Raw genomic sequence first — 20,542 nt, 5'->3', positions numbered from 1 at the left:
TGCATGGTGGATTGGTCAGGGTGGGGAAGGAAAACGGAGGAAGGTTTGCAAGTCGATTACTGTCTTTGCAGTTGCAGAGAGACAACAAGAGAAACAGCACTCAGTGACCTCACTACTAGGCAACCCTGTGCCACAGACACCTATTCAGGCAGCAGCCATGGTGTGGCAAGAAGGTGAGTGGGGCATTGTGGCTAGAATCAGGGATGTGGAGGTGTTGTGTGTGGCAGAGCTGAGCACAGCGAGCACTTAGGCAGAGTGGGCAAAACAGGAAAATAGAAGGTAATAGTGGGGTTTAGCGACAGGATCATTTGCAAGCCTTTGCATGTTCACAAGAGGGGATGCTGGACATTCCCAGCCCCATCAAGAGTCGTAGGAAGCCATCAGGTTTGGGCCATCAAAGTCAGGTAGAAGACATGGAAGCTTGGACAGGTGGGCATGTATTTACCCAGGGTGGAAACATCACTATGAAAACGTGGCACCAGAAGATGGAACACAGAATTAAGAGGGGCCATAAGGTAGCATAACCTTTCTAGGTAGAGAGGTATCATATAACTTAAGGGCCACTAATTAAGCACTGGTGTATGACTGACTATTTGCAATACTAGTGGAGGGAGATTTAGGAATACCTATAATGTAGAAGACACGAACATCCCCCCCCCCCCCCCCCCCCCCCCCAAAAAAAAAAAAATCTGATCTGGACAAATTGGTGATCTCTTAACAACATAAGTTGCCATACTGGGACAAACTGAAGGTCCATCAAACCCAGCAACCTGTTTCCAACAGTGGCCAATCCAGGTTACAAATACCTGGCAAGATCCCAAAACAGTACAATACATTTTATGCTGCTTATGCTAGAAATAAGCAGTGGACTTTCCACAAGTCTATCTTAATAATGGCTTATAGACTTTTCTTTTAGGAAGTTATCCAAATCTTTTTTAAACCCCGCTAAGTTAACTGCTTTAATCATATTCTCTGGCAACAAATTCCAGAGTTTAATTACATGTCGAGTGAAGAAATATTTTCTCTGATTAGTTTTAAATTTACTACTTTGTAGCTTCATTGTGTGCCCCCTAGTCCTAGTATTTTTGGAAAGAGTAAACAAGTAAATGTTGTTAGTAATATGTAATTTATCCTTAAAATCGAGCTTGGTACCGGAAGATTGGAGGGTGGCCAATGTAACACCGATTTTTAAAAAAGGTTCCAGAGGAGATCTGGGAAATTATAGACTGGTGAGTCTGATGTCGGTGCCGGGCAAAAATGGTAGAGCCTATTATTAAGAACAAAATTACAGAGCATATTCAAAAGCATGGATTAATGAGTCAAAGTCAACATGGATTTAGTGAAGGGAAATCTTGCCTCATCAATCTACTACATTTCTTTGAAGGGGTGAACAAACATGTGAATAAAGTTGAGCCGGTTGATATTGTGTTTCTGGATTTTCAGAAGGCGCTTGACAAAGTACCTCATGAAAGACTCCAGAGGAAATTGGAGAGTCAGGAGGTACATAAGTACATAAGTAGTGCCATACTGGGAAAGACCAAAGGTCCATCTAGCCCAGCATCCTGTCACCGACAGTGGCCAATCCAGGTCAAGGGCACCTGGCACGCTCCCCAAACGTAAAAACATTCCAGACAAGTTATACCTAAAAATGCGGAATTTTTCCAAGTCCATTTAATAGCGGTCTATGGACTTGTCCTTTAGGAATCTATCTAACCCCTTTTTAAACTCCGTCAAGCTAACCGCCCGTACCACATTCTCCGGCAACGAATTCCAGAGTCTAATTACACGTTGGGTGAAGAAAAATTTTCTCCGATTCGTTTTAAATTTACCACACTGTAGCTTCAACTCATGCCCTCTAGTCCTATTATTTTTGGATAGCGTGAACAGTCGCTTCACATCCACCCGATCCATTCCACTCATTATTTTATACACTTCTATCATATCTCCCCTCAGCCGTCTCTTCTCCAAGCTGAAAAGCCCTAGCCTTCTCAGCCTCTCTTCATAGGAAAGTCGTCCCATCCCCACTATCATTTTCGTCGCCCTTCGCTGTACCTTTTCCAATTCTACTATATCTTTTTTGAGATACGGAGACCAGTACTGAACACAATACTCCAGGTGCGGTCGCACCATGGAGCGATACAACGGCATTATAACATCCGCACACCTGGACTCCATACCCTTCCTAATAACACCCAACATTCTATTTGCTTTCCTAGCCGCAGCAGCACACTGAGCAGAAGGTTTCAGCGTATCATCGACGACGACACCCAGATCCCTTTCTTGATCCGTAACTCCTAACGCGGAACGGAAGGTAGTGTTCTATTGTGGATTGAAAGCTGGTTAAAAGATAGAAAACAGAGCGAGAGTAGGGTTAAATGGTCAGTATTCTCAATGGAGAAGGGTAGTTAGTGGGGTTCTCCAGGGCTCTGTGCTGGGACCGCTGCTTTTTAACATATTTATAAATGACCTAGAGATGGAAGTAACTAGTGAGGTAATTAAATTTGCTGATGACACAAAGTTATTCAAAGTCTTTAAATCGCGGGAGGATTGTGAAAAATTACCTTACAAGACTGGGAGACTGGATGTCTAAATGGCAGATGACGTTTAATGTGAGCAAGTGCAAAGTGATGCATGTGGGAAAGAGGAACCCGAATTATAGCTACGTCATGCAAGGTTCCACGTTAGGAGTCACGGACCAAGAAAGGGATCTAGGTGTCGTCGTTGATGATACGTTGAAACCTTCTGCTCAGTGTGCTACTGCAGCTAAGAAAGCAAATAGAATGTTAGGTATTATTAGGAAAGTAATGGAAAACCAAAATGAGGATGTTATACTGCCTTTGTATCGCTCCATGTTGCGACCGCACCTCGAATATTGTGTTCAATTCTGGTCGCCGCATCTCAAAAAAGATATAGTGGAATTAGAAAAGGTGCAGAGAAGGGCAACGAAAATGATAAAGGGGATGGGACGACTTCCCTATGAGGAAAGGCTAAAGCGGCTAAGGCTCTTCAGCTTGGAGAAAAGGCAGCTGAGTAGAGATACGATAGAGGTCTATAAAATAATGAGTGGAGTTGAACGGATAGATGTGAAGCGTCTGTTTACGCTTTCCAAAAATACTAGGACTAGGGGGCATGCGATGAAGCTACAATGTAGTAAATTTAAAACGAATCGGAGAACATTTTTCTTCACTCAACATGTAATTAAACTCTGGAATTCGTTGACAGAGAATGTGGTAAAGGCGGTTAGCTTAGTGGAGTTTAAAAAAAGGTTTGGACGGCTTCCTAAAGGAAAAGTCCATAGACCGTTATTAAATGGACTTGGGGAAAACCCACTATTTCTGGGATAAGCAGTATAAAATGTTTTGTACTTTTTTAGGATCTTGCCAGGTATTTGTGATCTGGATTGGCCACTGTTGGAAACAGGATGCTGGGCTTGATGGACCTTTGGTCATTCCCAGTATGGCAATACTTATGTACTTAATATAACTGGCCTGGGCTTCCAGCTGCTCCTCTAAGTGCATTTTTCACCATTCTTCTCATTTTATCATAGTCTCCTTTTTGAAAGTTAAAAACTAACGTATTGGATTTCCTGTGTGTACTTACTCTAGAGCTGATATCAAATTTGACCATATTGTGATCAGTTATCAAGCAGACCCAGCACCATTACCTCCTGCACCAGATCATGTGCTCCACTAAGGACTAGGTCTAGAATTTTTCCTCCTCTTGTTGGCTCCTGCAGTCCTTGATTTTGTCAAGGAATTATACCTCCCTAGCATGTCCTGATGTTACATTTTCCCAGTCAATATTGGGGTAATTGAAATCTGAGATCAATGTTGGAATCAGTAGAATATCAATCAATTATTATCCAATAAAAATTCTACCTTATAAACCCTGGTATTGGCGGTGTATCACAATTTTACATGAATCAAAGACTTCAGAAACCATGGAGTTATCTCTGTTATAGGTAAACCTTTCAATATTCAGAGAGCTCCTCTTCAATCACTGGTCTTCACAAAAAAAACTCCACTTTTCTTATTCATGAATTACATGTAAGTACACCACTTACATGTACTTACATGTAATTAATGAATAATTCTCTGAACTCAGTACCAACTAATAGAGAAAAGAATTAGAAAGATTGTGTAACTCCTAAAGTAGGCTCTGTGTCGAATCTTCCTGGTGCTTCAAAAAATATTTTTCATAGCTAAACCTATGGAGATCTGCTCTGTCTCTTTTGGAAGGCCATCTGTCTGTCCCTACTTTGTGTGTTTTCTTTGTAATTTTAAACGTAGGGTTGGGTTCTTTTGCTGTGTGTGGCTTCCTTGGTGAGGCCAGACACAGTTGGCACCAGACAAGAGATCTGAGCATGGATCCACTAAGCTGAAGCCACAAGGGCAGAATTTTTTCTTATTCTGTGAAACATAATTGGATTAAGTTCCGCTTTTAGCCTTCTTCTGAATCACTGTAAACTAACTGCTAAATGTGCATCACTGGAAGAAAATTAAATCTCAACTGATGTCATAGCTCAAATAAATGAGTAAATGATGGAAATGCTAAGCGAAAGAATGCCAAAGAATTTGTTCAAATACCCTGATAATCCTCTTGCTCCTGCCGTTCATTGATGTCCAGTGTAAGCTTTTTCATTCTCATCCTCTCTTCTTGTTCAGCCTGTTGCTGGTTCCAGTGATTTGCAGCCAGTTGGGAAGACATAGGCACATTAAGGATCTTAAACTGAAAAGAAGGACAAGAAATGCATATAAATGCCTTCCTTAAGAGAAAAGGGTTCAGCAGAACTGCTCATCTTTAGTGAGTACTTTTAGAAAGCTATGCACCTAAATCAAAACATTCAAGCAGGCTACTACTACTAAACATTTCTAGAGCGCTACAAGGGTTACGCAGCGCTGTACAGATTAAGAAAAGGACAGTCCCTGCTCCAAGGAGCTTACAATCTAATGGGCGAAATGTCAAGTAGGGGCAGGCCAGATTTCTTGAATAGAGGTATGGTGGTTAGGTGCCGAAGGCGACATTGAAGAGGTGGGCTTTTAGCAAGGCTTTGAAGATGGGCAGGGAGGGGGCCTGGCTACACATCTAAAGGCCTTGCCAGATATGTATGTCTGTTTGGGGGGGGGGGGGGAAGCAATTTTTAAATAACCTATGGAGTTGCAAGCCATGCAGGAGTTTTTAAACACATGTACCTTACACAAATATTCAAAGAGAAACTCTTAACTGTTTCTCTCTGAAAATTTGTATAAATTTAGTGTGCTGAAAGATCATGCTTATTTTGTCCTGCTTGCTTTTGTGGGCAGCTGAGGAGGAGAAAATAGCATATATACTTGTGAAAATGTCATCTGCGTGCGCTATTTTCCTCCTGCCTCCTTAAACACAGCTATGGGATCACCTCCTCACTGCCTGAGAAAAAATACATATCTTATGAAAGTCCACAGAGAAGAGCAAGGTTGAGACAAGTCATTATACCTAGGTAAACTGCTATGAAACCTTCTCATTACTGCCTTGCATTGAAAGATGGAGACAGTAATCTTACCTGTTAATTTTCTTTCCTTTCGTCCTACTAAACCAGTCCAGAACCTGTGGGTTGTGCCTATCAACTAGCAGATAGAGACTAAAGACTTGTGGACTCTGCCCTATAAGGGCACCATGCAGCCTTAGGTCTTCAACATTTCAAATAACAATGCAGTGAAGGTTAGTTCTCTTTCCTGTGAATTGTAGAATTAAATATATTTTGATCTATTAATATTAAACTTTAAAACATAAGAAACCTTCTATAGTGAAAGAATAAGAAAACAACAAAAACAAATTTTTGAGCTCTTAAAATACATAAATTTTGGGAGGGTCTCTGGACTGGTCTAGTAGGACTAAATGAAAGAAAATTAACAGGTCGGGCTTATTTCTCGTTCCTTATTATCCCTTGTGGGATATAACAAAGCAATCTTACCAAGAGTGGGTCTATGAAACGCCTGCTTGAATCATTACCTCATGCAGAAGCTTTAATCAGATCATACAAAGTCCGCTCTAAATAAGCTAGACACCTGTACAGATTATCTGTGTTTGCAGTCATCCTCCTTATTCTCTTGAAATGAGCCTTGGTCCTGCTGGATTCACCAAAGACAGGCTCTCAAAACATAGGCACTAGAGGCTGCTGCTTGGACACTCAGTGCTTAAACATCAAATGACTGTCTCAAACCTGCGATCCTGAATATCCTCGGAGTAAAGCCTCCCTCTACTGGAATAGTAGTCTTTTTGGTTACTGCCATTACCAAAGCATTTACTTTAGGCTGCCTGAACTTTCAGCAAAGGCTCTACCTACCCTAATACCTGAATCAGGAGTTTCCTATGCCAAAGAAATAAGGGTCTGAATAGCTTAATGGATAGAAAAGGCCATGTAAGGTTTCCTATCAGAATAATCTCCTACAGAAGGAGACTCTTGGACAGGGGTTGTTGAGATGCCTAAAACTTCCATGGCCCTAGAAATTACTACTGGGAGCTTTTTAGATGGGGAGGGAGGAAATGACAGCTAGTAGAAAACCCCTTGCTCAACTGAGACCTAGTTCTCCAACTGGTTCCGGTGCTTCCCTCAGAAACCAGTACTCAACAAACCAGTACTCAACAATTCAACCATAACCATCTGCTAGATAAGAGAATTTCTGAAGACCTAAGGCTACATGGTGCCCTTTTACGCCACAGCCTACCTTTACATAATCACTTGGACAATTCAGTTGGATTACATGTCTCTGAAGCTAGCTTAAATGTTTTTTTTTTTATTATTATCTCATTTATACCCCAAATGTGAACTTAAATTTTACTAGTGGTCAACTTAGTAATGAGATACCTTTAGCTACTTTAATAGAAGAATTTGTTTGGGAAATAGAGAACAGAAATAATCTCAAAATATTATTAAACTATAAGGAACAGTTTTATATATGGGTGTTCCCAATCATGGCTAGGATAAGAGAGCAGAAGATGACAATTTTTATTACTTAGGCCAAGGGTATTTTAGATAGGTGCCCGGTTTTTCTTCAAGTTTCCCTGTAAGTGCATTATTTGATGTATTGTTTGAACCTGCACAGCTGACTTTTTTTCTCAGTAATAAAATGTCTCAGTAGCTGGAGATCCTCACTCTGAGGCCTTTACTGTTTAAGGTATTTTTTTTTCATAAACCCTGCAAGTGAAATAAGCAGAGTTCAGGCATTTAAGCTACTTATTTTGATTTCCTTTCATTGATGATTATTTTTCTTGATATCTCCAGATTAAACTTCAACCCTTCTTGTTTTCTTTTGGACTTTAGGAACATTTATTATTATAATCTTATTATTTTATTTCACTTTTAATGTCCCTTTATTTCTTCCAAGTGTAATGCCTGAGGTGTGTTATTTGAAATGACATAAAAATACCTGGAAAACTTGCCTTTGTGCAGACAGGAAAGAAGTTAGGAAAAAAAAAACAACGTGCCAGGTTAGTGGTTATCACTAGGGGTATGTGGGGCATAACCTGACCCCAATTTTTCATGTGCATCACAGAACCAAGATGCATTTCTGACTGTTGCCCTATCAGCCTGATTGGAAGGGCTGCAGCCTTGGCTTATAGACTAAAGGCAGACAGATTCCTTCTGCTACTGTGTTTCTTCCTCGCTGTGCCCTAGTTCAATCCAGTTTGAAACTTCGTGCCTTTAGATAGCACTATCTGAGCAGAGCTCCCCACCTAGTCAAAACGTGGCAATCTAGAATGGGGTCTATCATAACTATATCAGAGATACAGTCCCTTGGAGACCCATATGGAAAGGAAACTCTAGAAACATCTATCAAGTTTTTAAGTTGGAAAGTACTCTTCCTCATATCCATCATTTCAGCAAGACCAAATTCCATCAGTACAAAGTCATCCTTTAGATATCAAGGTTTTACTTAAGGTTGTAATGCCTTTTCATTTGATTGAAAATAGTGCTCATTTTCTGTCAGAAACCTAATTCTACACTCAAAAGACCTTTCATACATGTAGAATGTAAATGATCTTTCACCTACTAGTTGAACAGAACTGTTTTATTCAATGTAAATAGAACCTTAGCAAACTGGCTGGTCTCTTGAATACAATTTTGCTATGAACAAGTTCGTATTTCTCTCAGCTCCAAGGTCAAATCTCATCAAATTAGAACTAGAGTAAGTACAGCATCTCTTCTGAAATCTGCCTTACAATCTGCAAAGCAGCTATCTGGTTCTCTCTTCACACTTTCACTGCACACTACTGTTCCGACCAGGGTCCAGCACAGGACAACACCTTTGGTCAACTACTGCTGGCCAAACTATCCTTTTCAAGTGACAATTCTTGCACATGACTGTATGGGCTGCTCTAAGGACACAAAATACATTGCTGAGCAGGCCTAAGCTTGGGAGTCACCTACTTCTGTGCCTGACTTTATCCTGCTTGTAAAAGGTGCTGTCCACAAACAGTTGGATTTATAAGGAACACAATCCATGCTGCCTCACCTACACCATCTTGAATGGCTTTAGACAAGAAGAGGGTCTATAACGGGTTTTTAAATAAATAAATTAGGGCTGCAAATCTGAAGTATGCTGTGAAAACTGTAAGGCTGTTCATAACTATTCTGCATGATGTTTTAGATTCTTTAATATGACAATTTGTAACTTGTATTTCATATTTCTTATCTTCTCATTAGTTTTTATTCTTTAGTTAGGGTTGCATTTTGATTAAAATTTGTAATCATGATTAATCACGTAATTCAAGATATGTTATTTATTTTTGTTCCCACTGCAGCTCCTTGTGACTGGAGGGTTAAGTGACTTGCCCAGAGAGTCACAAGGAGCTGCAGTGAGACAAAAATATATAAACAATATACCTTGAATGGTGTGATTGTGATTAAAACTTTAATCAAAATGCAGCCCTAAAGTAAATAAAAATGTCGTTTTACATGTTTAAATGCCTTTTCAAAATTCCCCCTTCGTAAAAAAAAAAGGAGCTTGCTAGGAGTTCCATAGCAGCTGCAGCCAATACATCAAAAATTTTTTATTGTTACACACTGACAACTCACCAGAGACGCCATGGACAAAATGACTAAAGCAATAAAATACGGGTTTAATGCAAAATGTACCATAGCAAAGAAATGGAAGGCATCCACTCCTCAAATGGTAGGAGTGTGGCAAACCAAACTGAAATTTGTGGTTACGTGGAACAGCTCACTGCTTACCGGAAACGCACTACTCAGAAGTTCTTGGACTGGGGAGAACCTCTTCAGCGTTACATGGACACAGGAGTCTGGCTTCTGCTGTATTATATATTGTGTAGAACATTCACGGTACCAGGTATCCCATTGGTATATTAGCTGTGCAACAATGTAGTCTGTATCTACAATTGAAGGCCCAGGGCTGCCGAGACTCTGGGCCGGGCCCGGGGCAAGGCCGCCCCTGCCGCCACCCCCCCCCCCCCCCGAGGCCACCGCCCCCCTCAGTCCACCACCGAGCCGGCCCCCTACACTGAAATCACAGTGACTCTCACCTCTGTGTGAAAGGCTGCAGCCAGCAGAGATTGCTCCCTTCGGGCCTCCTTCCCTCCGTGTCCCGCCCTCGCGGAAGGAAGTTACGTCAGACGAGGGTGGCATACAGGGAGGGAAGGGGAGGCCTGAAGGGAAGCAATCTGCTGCTGCCTGCAGCGCTTTCACACGGAGGTGAGAGGCGCTGTGATTTCAATGCAGGGAGCCCAGCCTGGTGGCAGACAGTCGACGACGGAGCCGAGGGCGGGCGGGTGGGACTGCAGCGCTGGGCCCCCCTTGGAGGCCCGGGGAATTTTGTCCCCCCTGCCCCCCCTCTCGGCAGCCCTTTGAAGGCCACAAGGGGAAAGGGGGGATGGGTGTATATGAGTTTCAGACTTCTGTGATGTATGGACGCATAATATTTTTTACACTATTTATCTGAATCTTTTCAATAAAAATATTTAGTTAAAAAAAATGGTTTTAAGGACAACTGATCTGAGCTCTGAAACTTAAACAAGGAAAAAACATGTTAGTCAAATATACCTTGAAGTGAAACAACTTTTATTTGGTCTGAAGATCAAAGCTTTTAAAGTCATAAAGGCATCTTAATTTCACAAACCAAACAGAAATATAGAGACAGTGATGCAATGAAAGAAAAGTCTCTTCCTTTCCTTAAGGTAGCACAATACCCTTAAGAGTCTGCCTCTCTTTGTAAACATCATGCTTATTTGTCCTTTACAATGAATCACTGAGGCATGTTATTTCTGAAAACAAAATTTGTCGACAAAGACTTTTTTATTAACTGGAGCGTGAAAGAGTAGTTTGAAAACGTGCATATATTTGTTTCTACGTTCTAGGAAAACAGATGAGATCTGCCAGATACGACCTACTCCCTTAAGCAAATATTTAAATAATTTCTCCAGAACAAGCTTTGCCTTCTCTCTCAGACCACAAAAGTCAGTGGGTTTTTTTTTCATGTACATATATTAAGACATTATCCAAATTCCTCTACAGAACTCTGCTGTCACACTTGAAGAATTTGGTAATGAGGTGTTTCTATCACAGGATGTGGTGTATTAATACCTGAACAGGAAGCAAATGCCCAGCCGTATTATGGTCTCTTTCTGGCAGGGATCCAAGTACAGGGTCTTAGCTGAGAGTTAAGGACAAGGGGGTAGAGGAAAACAAAGAGGGGGGTGGGGTGGGGGGAGGAGGGATAAACATGCCCTGCTATAATATGTGCAGCCGGTGTCATTTACTTCTTCCGTTAAAGGCCTGGTTGAAGAGCCAAGCTTTCACCTGATTCCTATAGAGTATTGTGTTAAGAGAAGCCTGTCAGGGAGTGCATTCTAGAGCATGGGGGCTACTCCGGAGAAGGTTCGCTTGCAAGTATCACATTGTGTGATGTCCTTTGGAGAGGGTGTGGTTAGGGAAACTCCTTGGGAGAGTAGCTGACTTCTCCTTTTACTTTTCTATTTGCTTGCTTGTTTGTTTGTGAGTTATAGACGTTATGGCTGCTTTTTAATTCTTGTTTGGACTGGATACAGGAGATATGGGACTCTGCCTCTGCCACTGGTAACTGCTAGAAATGGTAGAGACCTAAAGGAAGTCTGTTTAGATTTGTTTCCTGTGTTGCAACATATTCAGAAAATTTGATTTGCTTTTTTTAATGCTAGATCAGTGAGGAATAAACTTCCTACTGTCTTTGATTTAATAAACGATGGAGGATATGATATAGTTTGCATAACAGAATCATGGTTATTGGTTGATTATATTATTAATAGTTTATGTCCTCCAGGTTATGTTGCTATATCACAGCCTCGGATCATAATAAAAGAGGTAGTGGCCTTTTAATTATTTTTAGAGACTCTTGGATGATTTTTGATCTGTTTCCAATATAGAAGTGATGTTATTTTCTTCTAGATTGAATGTTTGATTGTTTTCTTGCCTTCCTGGCTTATTATCTAGAGAAGACTGATGTACTTTTAGATCTACAGATTGACCCTGTTAGAACAATTGTAGTAGGTGATTTCAATTTGCATATTGATGAAAGAACAGTAAAACAGACACAAATCGCTCCCAAGGATGTCCTGAGGCCAAAAGCACAGCAGAGAACACAGTACCCCAGGTTCATGCTTCCAGGGGACACAGCCACCCCCGTCACGGCAGGGCACAGCACCACCGGCCCGCCAAACTCACTGCGCTGCCTGCACTGTTCCTTACCTTCTGAAGCAGACTGGTGGCTGAGCAGGCTCCCATAAGAAAGCAGAACATTCCAGGGGGGAAAGCACCACCAGGTATGTCTGCCCACTATGCGCAACTGGGAACCAACTGGACCAGGAGCAAGGCCTCAGAACCAGAGAGAGGAAGTCTGTCCATCCAACTGCTGGAGATAGAAGATACTGAGGAGCTGAGCTGCTAGCAGGGAGCTATGTAGTGGTGCTCAGTTCTGTATTCTCTATCTCCACCTGCTGGTTGATGGACATAACTACCCACTTCTCCTGGAATAGTGGGAATGAACGTAATGGAAATACTATTTCTGGCATGGCTATCTCCCCTACATCTACTTCAATAAAGAAGATAGATGCAAAGAATTCACTTAGTACTTCCAATATGGCATTATCTTCCCTGAGTGCTCCTTTTACTCATTGATTATTTAATAGTCCAAATGACACCCTCACAAGCTTCTTAGTGTGAATGTACCTAAAAAAAAGTTTTTATTAGATTCTGCATCGTGCAAGCTTCTTTTCAAATTCTCTTTTTTTGCCTGCCTTATCAACTCCTTGCATTTAATTTGCTAATAATGCTTTTTCCAATTTTCTTCACTTGGATATGTTTTTCATTTTTTGAAAAATATTCTTCAGGCTATTCTTTTTTACCTCATCTTTTTAACCATGTTAGTAGTCATTTGGCTTTCTTTCTGCACAGTATACATCTGGCTTGGGCTTCCAAGATCATATTTTTAATTAATATGTACACCTGATGTAAAATCTTAACCTTTGTCACAGTCTTTTTAGGTTTTTTTTAAACCTATTTTTTTCATATATTTCCCCTTTGGAAATTAAATGTTAATACAGTACATTTCTTTAGTGTCCTCTTTCCAGGTATTTGGTCATATTATGATTGCCAAGTGGTCTCACTATGCTTATGTCTTGTACCAAATCCTGCATTCCACTAAGCACTAGGCCTAAAATCATTCCACTTCTCATCACATGTGGACTATGAGAAATTGTAGGAGGACCTTTATAAGGCTGGAAGATTGAGCATCCAAATGGCAGATTAAATTTAATGTAGATAGGTGCAAAGTAATGCGCACTGGGGAAAAATGAGCCTCATTATAGCTACTTGGATGTACTTTGAATTATCTGGAGGGAATGAATCGCATATGATGGCAATAATAAATAAATAGACTATTACAATTGTCCAACAGGACCAGAGACTGTAAAACTACATGAAACTTCTCGGCTTCCAAAATATGGCGCAATCTCTGCAGCAACTGCAGCTGAAGAAAACTTGAAGACACCATGAGCTTGACCTTCCGTGCAGCTCAACTAGTCAAAATAGAAACAAAGACTCCTCGCCACACACACTGCCGACAACTCTGCAGATACCCCATAACCTAGAGGAAATGCCACCATATAAATACAAAGCTAGCAGATCAATTTTCTTGATGTTCAATGCAAGGTTGTTAAACTCGAACCAGCCCCGTACTAGCCAAATATAATGCTATAGCAGCAACATCAGTCCAATTTTCTAGCAGTGACATAACCAGAATATAATAATAAACTCATGTTGGCAGACTGGATGGACTGTACAGGTCTTTTTCTGCCGTCACGTACTATGTTACTATGTATTAGTTCCTAGATCAGTTGCTATGAAGCAGTCATTTATTTAATCTAGAACCTTTACCTCCTTAGCGTGTCCTACTGCAATATTCCCTCCATCTATGTTGGGGTTATTGGAATTTCCATTAGTGTGTTTGTCAAACTTGTTAGCTTTTCTAATTTCGATTAGTATTTCACTGTCTGTTCATTCATTCCTCGTCACATATAGAATTTTTATCCATAAAGATTACACTGTGCATTTTGTAACTGACTTTGCTTTAGAAAGGCTAAAAATGAAAGAATGGAACTGTCAGTCAAGGCTGCCTGTCTCCTTACCTGCTGCTTGTTGCCTCTTCGAGTAAGCATGACAAATGGCATGGTATCTGCAGACTCTGGGTCCCCCTCCCCACTTCCCAGTGGAGGTCCTTTCTTCAGCTGGCTCTTCAAGTGTAAAGGAATAGCAACATCTAGCTGGTGCACTTTCACTGACTCCCCGCTGCGTTGCTGAGAATGGAAACACAATACAGTGTGAAGCAGAAGCTCCCATACATCTTCCACTGGACAAAATTGTGAAAGATGACAAAGACCACAAGAGCGCTGCGTACGTCTAGTAGCGCTTCAGAAATGATGATAAGTTACTTACTTAAAATGTCTGAATCACTGCTGTTCAAATACTAATTTACTGATATAGATTCAGCTATACAGAGCTGTCCATGATTAATATGATTAATTTTTCTGTCCCAAACATTATGCCTCACTCCTTAGAGTTGGCTGCACTACCTTAATTTAAAGGTCCTACATTTTGACTATTTCTCATCTGTTGCATTAGACTGTAAGCTTTAAAAAGCAAGGACTATTATGTGCCTCTGCAAAAACACATCCAGTGCTATACTCAAGTAGCTTATGCATTATGACACTGCATACTTTTAAAGAAATATTAGATTGGATTGTGATTGAGGAGGAGGAGGCAGGCAAGCCATGAATGTGAGTTCATGTGAAAAGAGTCACCACTGAGGTCACTCATGAGCGCTTAAGTTATCTGAGAATAGCACTGGGTGATTTTATGGTTACTAGTTGAAGCCCCTGTTCCTGCTGACTATTTAAAGTGATTCTGCCTGGTTGCACTTTACAAAGCATAATAATAGAAGTTTGAGAGGGGGACAGGTAAGTGACTTGTTTATTGTAACACAATGCCTGGTGATTAAGGGAACGGTAGTAGACAAGTCCTCAACTCTTTGCTTTTCCTACTGTCTTGGACTATGATGGTTTAGATTAGTGTTTCCCAAGTCAGTCCTGAAGTATCCCCCTATGAAAGTGAATGATGGATTTGCATACACTGCCTCCATTGTATGCAAGTCTTTTTCATGCATATTAATATCAGGAAAGAGAAGAAATTTGCTGATCACAGGAAAGAGGAAGAAGGTGAGAAGTACCAGGAAATGCCACCTGATATGGTTAGTTAGCAATATTGGTCTTTGTAGGTGTAGAGTTAACTATTTCACCAAAAATCCATGATACCTATTCTGCTGTTTCTCTTTATTACCCTATCCACTGGAATAATTCTTCATATATAGTTATTGGCATAATAAATTCCTGATGCCAGAGACGAACCAGAGTGAAGTATTTTGTTAAAGTGTTCTCAAAGGGCAATTCCTGAAGCTGTATTGTATCCCATTTCCAAGAGCCTTCTACAACAAAGCTACAAGGAAGTAGACAGAGGAGCACAATCAGGTGGGTTTTCTTTGTTGTTGTTGTTGTTTTTAAACAAAGGGCTGTGGATGCCTGGAATGCCTTCCCAGAGGAAGTGGAGGAGACAAAAACTGATTGGGGAAAAAAAGATATGGGTTAAACAAAAGACTCCTTAACAGGAAGAAGTTGGAAACGAAGCATGGGACACTTCTGCTGACAACAGAAGAAAAATAACTATGTGCTCCTAATAAACTGTGTTTCTTTGGGTGGGGGTGTGGGGGGGGGGGGGGATAATCTGCACACAGCAGCAGTTGCAACCCCAAAACAAATGTATGGAGTGGCCTAATGGTTAGTGCAGCAGGCTTTGATCCTGGCAACTTGGGTTCAATTCCCACTGTAGCTCTTTGTGACCTTGGGCACGTCACTTAATCCTCCATTGCCCCAAGTACAAAAAACAAACAAACAAAAAACTTAGATTGTGAGCCCTCTAGGGACAGAGAAAGTACCTGCATATAATGTGTACAGCGCTGTGTATGTCTAGTAGCACTATAGAAATGATTACTAGTAGTAGTAGTGACCTTCACAAAGGAGCAGTTACAATCACAAACACCTTTCTGGGCAAACAGGCCACTCTGGTTTTTATTTTCCATCATCTACCATATGAAACCGAGCTCTACATAATGTTGTATTTCAGCTGGGCAGGGAAGGAATGTGTATCTCTAAAATGATTTTCAGAGAGGTGTTATAATGTGAAAAGCAGAGAACTATAAAAACTAGAGACTTCTTTTCACTGACTATGTACCAAATACTGAGCTTGAAAATGTCACTAAATCCTTATCTAGTCACATTTAGACTATACATTCTTTGGAATTGGGATTAAGTAATTTTGGAAATTCTCTTGCACAGTGCTATGTACATATATTGAAAACACTCAGATATGTTAGTATATTTTACTATCCTGCGCTACAGCAGTACTTTGTGAACAAGCAGAGCTTAAAACTGTGTGGATACCTGTAGATTTTCCAAAACCATTTTATCTAAAGCCTGGATGAAGTCTTCATCTTCTGCACACGGAACGTGTTTAATCCCACCTCCTTTAATCATTACCTCCTGGGAGAATAAAGAAAAAAAAGACTCATTACTACATCTAGTACATCAATAGAAATCAAACAAAATAAAACATGGAAAAGAAAATAAGATGATACCTTTTTTATTGGACATAACTTAATACATTTCTTGATTAGCTTTCGAAGGTTGCCCTTCTTCCTCAGATCGGAAATAAGCAAATGTGCTAGCTGACAGTGTATATAAGTGAAAACATTCAAGCATTACTATGACAGTCTGACAGGGTGGGAGGATGGGGGTGGGTAGGAGGTATGCATGGGGACATCAAAGCATATCATTGATATTCTAACAGGATGGGTGTGGATAGGTGAGGGGTGGGGTGATCAACAGAGACATACAGCTTTATGGTTTATAATGGGCTAGGAACCCCAGATCCTTGTTAAGTCCTTTCTGTTGGGTGTTAAAATATTCAATCATTCTGACTTCAAAGGTCTTGCGTTCTTGTATGGTTTTAAAGTTACCTTTCAGTATTCTCACTGTGAAATCACTGGTACAGTGTCCTGGTTCTGTGAAGTGCTGTCCCACCGGGGTGGGGGCCCTACTGGCACCAGTATTGTTCATGTGATGTCTATGTAAATTGAATCTTGTCTTAAGCATCTGGCCTGTTTCTCCAATATAGCATCCTTCGTTACATTTTTTACACTGAATGATATATACCACATTGGAAGATGAGCAAGTGAAAGATCCCTTTATGTTGAATATCTTTCCTTTGTGGATGACTTTGGGGTCCTGTGAAATATTTTGGCATAGTTTGCAACTGGATAAATTACAGGGAAGTGTGCCCTTCTGTTCCTTTTCAGTCTGTGATGGAAGTTTACTTCTGATTAGCTTGTGTTTTAAGCTGGGTGGTTGTCGGAAGGCCAGTACTGGTGGCCTTCTGAGGAAGAAGGGCAACCTTCGAAAGCTAATCAAGAAATGTATTAAGTTGTGTCCAATAAAAAAGGTATCATCTTATTTTCTTTTCCATGTTTTATTTTGTTTGATTTCTATTGATAACCTTAAGAGTGGACTAATACGGCTACCACACTCCTCTACATCTAGTACAGTAACAAAGGTGTTCACATTGGGCTTGATACTGAACCGGCACAGTGACCTTGTTAAACAATAGTATTTAAATTAATTTGTATTTCAATGTTGAATATACATAAAATGTTGTCACTGCTCATGTTATGTATTTAGTTTAGACCTGCTCTTCAGCAAGCCTAAACTAAATGTGTAACCTATTTGGACAGCAGCTGACTATTACCACTATCTAGATGATTTATATTTATTTATTGGGATAGAAATTAAACACATTTTGTGGATGCCCCTCCTTTATACAGATGGCATCATGCCGTTCAGTCTTATTATTGCCCTGATACTACCTGTAATAGCTTTTAAAATCTACAAAAATATAACTGAACTTTAAAGTATCCACTCTGCTCTACACACAAGATGTTTTCTGGAGGTAAAAAACATATAACATAGTAGATGACGGCAGAAAAAGACCTGCACGGTCCATCCAGTCTGCCCAACAAGATAACTCATATGTGCTACTTTTTGTGTATACCCTACTTTGATTTGTACGTGTGCTCTTCAGGGCACAGACCGCATAAGTCTGCCCAGCACTATCCCTGCCTCCCACCACCGGCTCTGGCACAGACCGCATAAGTCTGCCCAGCACTATCCCTGCCTCCCAACCACCAGTCCCACTTCCCACCAAGTCTAATTGTAAACAATGTATCTGTATCAGTGACTGCAGTGTATACACATATATACAAGATTTGATTTTATTAAACCACTGAAAATGAAAAGGAAAGAAAAGGATGGAGAACACACATTGTTATTCTTCAATCTAACGGTCTATAATTTTCCAGATCACCTCTGGGTTAACCAATGGTCCATCTAGCCCAGTATCCTGCTTCTAGCTGAGGCCAATTCAGGTCACAATCCCAAATAGTAGAAAGATTCATGCTACTGATCCTAGAGACAAGCAATAGCTTTCTCCATGTCTATCTCAATAGCAGACTATGGACTTTTCCTCCAGGAACTTGTCCAAACCTTTTTTAAAGCCAGATACATTAACCACTGATACCACATCCTCTGGCAAGGAGTTCTAGAGCTTAACTATTCATTGAGCAAAAAAATATCTCCTCCTGTTCATTTTAAAAGTAGTACCATGTAACTTCCTTGAGTATCCCCTATTCTTTTTACTTTATGAAGGAGTTAAAAAAAAATCACCTTTACCGTTCTACCATTCAGGATTTTGTAGACTTCTATCATATCCCCTCCTCAGCCATCTCTTTTTCAAGCTGAAGAGTCCTAATCTCTTAAATCTTTCCTTATATGAGTTGAGTTCCACGCCCTTTAACATTCTGTCACCTTTCTTTGAACCTTTTCTAATTCTGCTATATCTTTTTTTTTTTTAAGATACAGAGACCAGAATTACACACAATACTAAAGGTGTAATTGCACCATGTAGGGAAGGCGGTAGAACTAGAGGACATGAAATGAGATTGAAGGGGGGCAGACTCAAGAAAAATGTAAGTATTTTTTCACGGAGAGAGTGGTGGATACTTAGAATGCCCTCCCGCGTGAGGTGGTGGAGATGAAAACGGTAACGGAATTAAAAAATGCGTGGGATAAACATTAAGGAATCCTGTTCAGAAGAAATGGATCCTCAGAAGATTAGCCAAGATTGGGTGGCAGAGCCGGTGGTGAGAGGCGGGGCTAGTGCTGGGCAAGATTTCTACGGTCTGTGCCCTGAAGAGGACAGGTACAAATCAAAGTAGGGTATACACAAAAAGTAGCACATATGAGTTTATCTTGTTGGGCAGACTGGATGGACCGTGCAGGTCTTTTTATGACGTCATCTACTATGTTACTATGTTACAGAGGCATTACAATATTCTGTGTCTTATTTTCTATCCCTTTCCTAATAATTCCTAGCGTTGTTTGCTTTTTTGACTGCCACCACACACTGGGCAGAAGATTTCAGCATATTGTTCACCATGAAACCTACATCTTTTTCTTGGGTGCTGACTCTTAGGGTGGAACCTAGCACCAAATAACTATGAATTGGATTATTCTTCCCACTATGCATCACTTTGTACTTGTCCACATTATATCTCATTTGCCATTTGCATGCCCAGAAAGTGGGCGCCTACGTTCTTTTATAGAATTGTCTCCTACCAGGCATAGAATTTCCCTTCATCAATACTAGGATTAACTCTCAGTTTATGTAGAACATCCAAACTAAGCACTTATGAAGATAACTGTTTAAAACTTTGCCGTTTCAATTGATCAAAGAAATTCTAATATATGCATGCTAGTCACAGCACATAGAAAAGAAACACTCACTGTGTTCTCCTCGTCAGTTTCATTTTCTTTGTTCGAGTCTGTTAGATAATCTGTGTTCTCCTCTTCCTCCTCCTCGCCTTCCTCCTCCTCGTTTTCTGAACCATCCTGAACCAAACAAAAAAATCAAGTAAAACAACAAAATAAACGTATACATGTAGCTGAGCCTGAAGCTCTGCACCATTTCAATAGTATTACTGAGGGTTTGTGACAGTCTACCATTATTACAGCCACCACTCCACAGAGAAATCCATTACGAAATATATACACGCTCACAGCAGGTTGGAAGCAGCATTGTGAAGGATGAGTATTATATAAAAGAAGAAAAATTCTTTTAGATTTAGCTTAATTTTGATCATTAATATCGCCATAGACTTGTTTCTGCACACAAGTGAAATGAAATGTCCCCAGCAAAATTCTACTCCAGCTTAAGACTGAAAGATCCTACATGGGAGAAGCAAGGTCATTTGACATGAAGCACAGCACTTCACCTTAGAGGACTCCTGGCCCAAATGGATTAGGTAGCTATACCCACCCCGAAGCTCTCTGTCCAAGGAAACCCATGTCAAGTCATCTGGCCCAGGGAGGACATCAGTCTAACAGCATCCAAGCTGCTGGTCCCCTAGACCAATAATACTTACCTGCTCTGAGAAGGCATCCAGCAGGGTCCTCCTCTTCCCTTTGCCATCTTGGAAAATGGTAGTGCCCGACCCCTAGCCACAAGCAGAACAAAAATCAGTGGCGTAGCCAAAGGTGGGCCCAGGCCCATCCACTTTGGGCTCAGGCCCACCCAGTAGCAGCACACCTATGATGTGGCTGGCAGGGCTCCCCAAGCCCCACCAGCCAAAAACTCACAACTGTCCCTCCTGCATACCTTGTAAATAGCAGATCTTAGCCTGCAGCGAGCAGTGACTGATACATACTATTCACACCGGCCCCATAGCCTTTCCTCTGTGCGGAAACAGGAAGTTGCATCAGAGGGAAGGCTGTGGGGCCAACATGAGCAGAGTGTATTAGTTGCTGCTCACTGCTGGTGAAAATCTGCTATTTAAAAGGTATGCAGGGGAGGAGGATG

General features: G+C 40.8%; 1 protein-coding gene across 2 annotated transcripts in view; it reads right to left on the bottom strand.

Annotated features, from left to right (window-relative positions):
- The window catches only part of UPF2 (UPF2 regulator of nonsense mediated mRNA decay), a 148,205-nt gene that overhangs the window by 12,493 nt on the left and 115,170 nt on the right, over positions 1 to 20,542 (bottom strand). The window contains exons 19-23 of one of the 2 annotated variants that reach the window (XM_030216003.1): positions 20,109 to 20,180; positions 19,471 to 19,575; positions 16,018 to 16,116; positions 13,654 to 13,821; positions 4,587 to 4,728 (exon numbers count right to left, since the gene is read on the bottom strand). In XM_030216003.1, the coding sequence (XP_030071863.1) occupies positions 4,587 to 4,728; positions 13,654 to 13,821; positions 16,018 to 16,116; positions 19,471 to 19,575; positions 20,109 to 20,180 (586 nt within the window). The remainder of the gene's footprint in view (positions 1 to 4,586; positions 4,729 to 13,653; positions 13,822 to 16,017; positions 16,117 to 19,470; positions 19,576 to 20,108; positions 20,181 to 20,542) is intronic. The other variant, XM_030216004.1, reaches the window with a different exon arrangement.

Source organism: Microcaecilia unicolor, chromosome 10 (genome assembly GCF_901765095.1).
Source record: "Microcaecilia unicolor chromosome 10, aMicUni1.1, whole genome shotgun sequence".
NCBI classification, from domain to species: Eukaryota; Metazoa; Chordata; class Amphibia; order Gymnophiona; family Siphonopidae; genus Microcaecilia; species Microcaecilia unicolor.
This window is presented reverse-complemented; position numbering and strand designations above follow the sequence as displayed.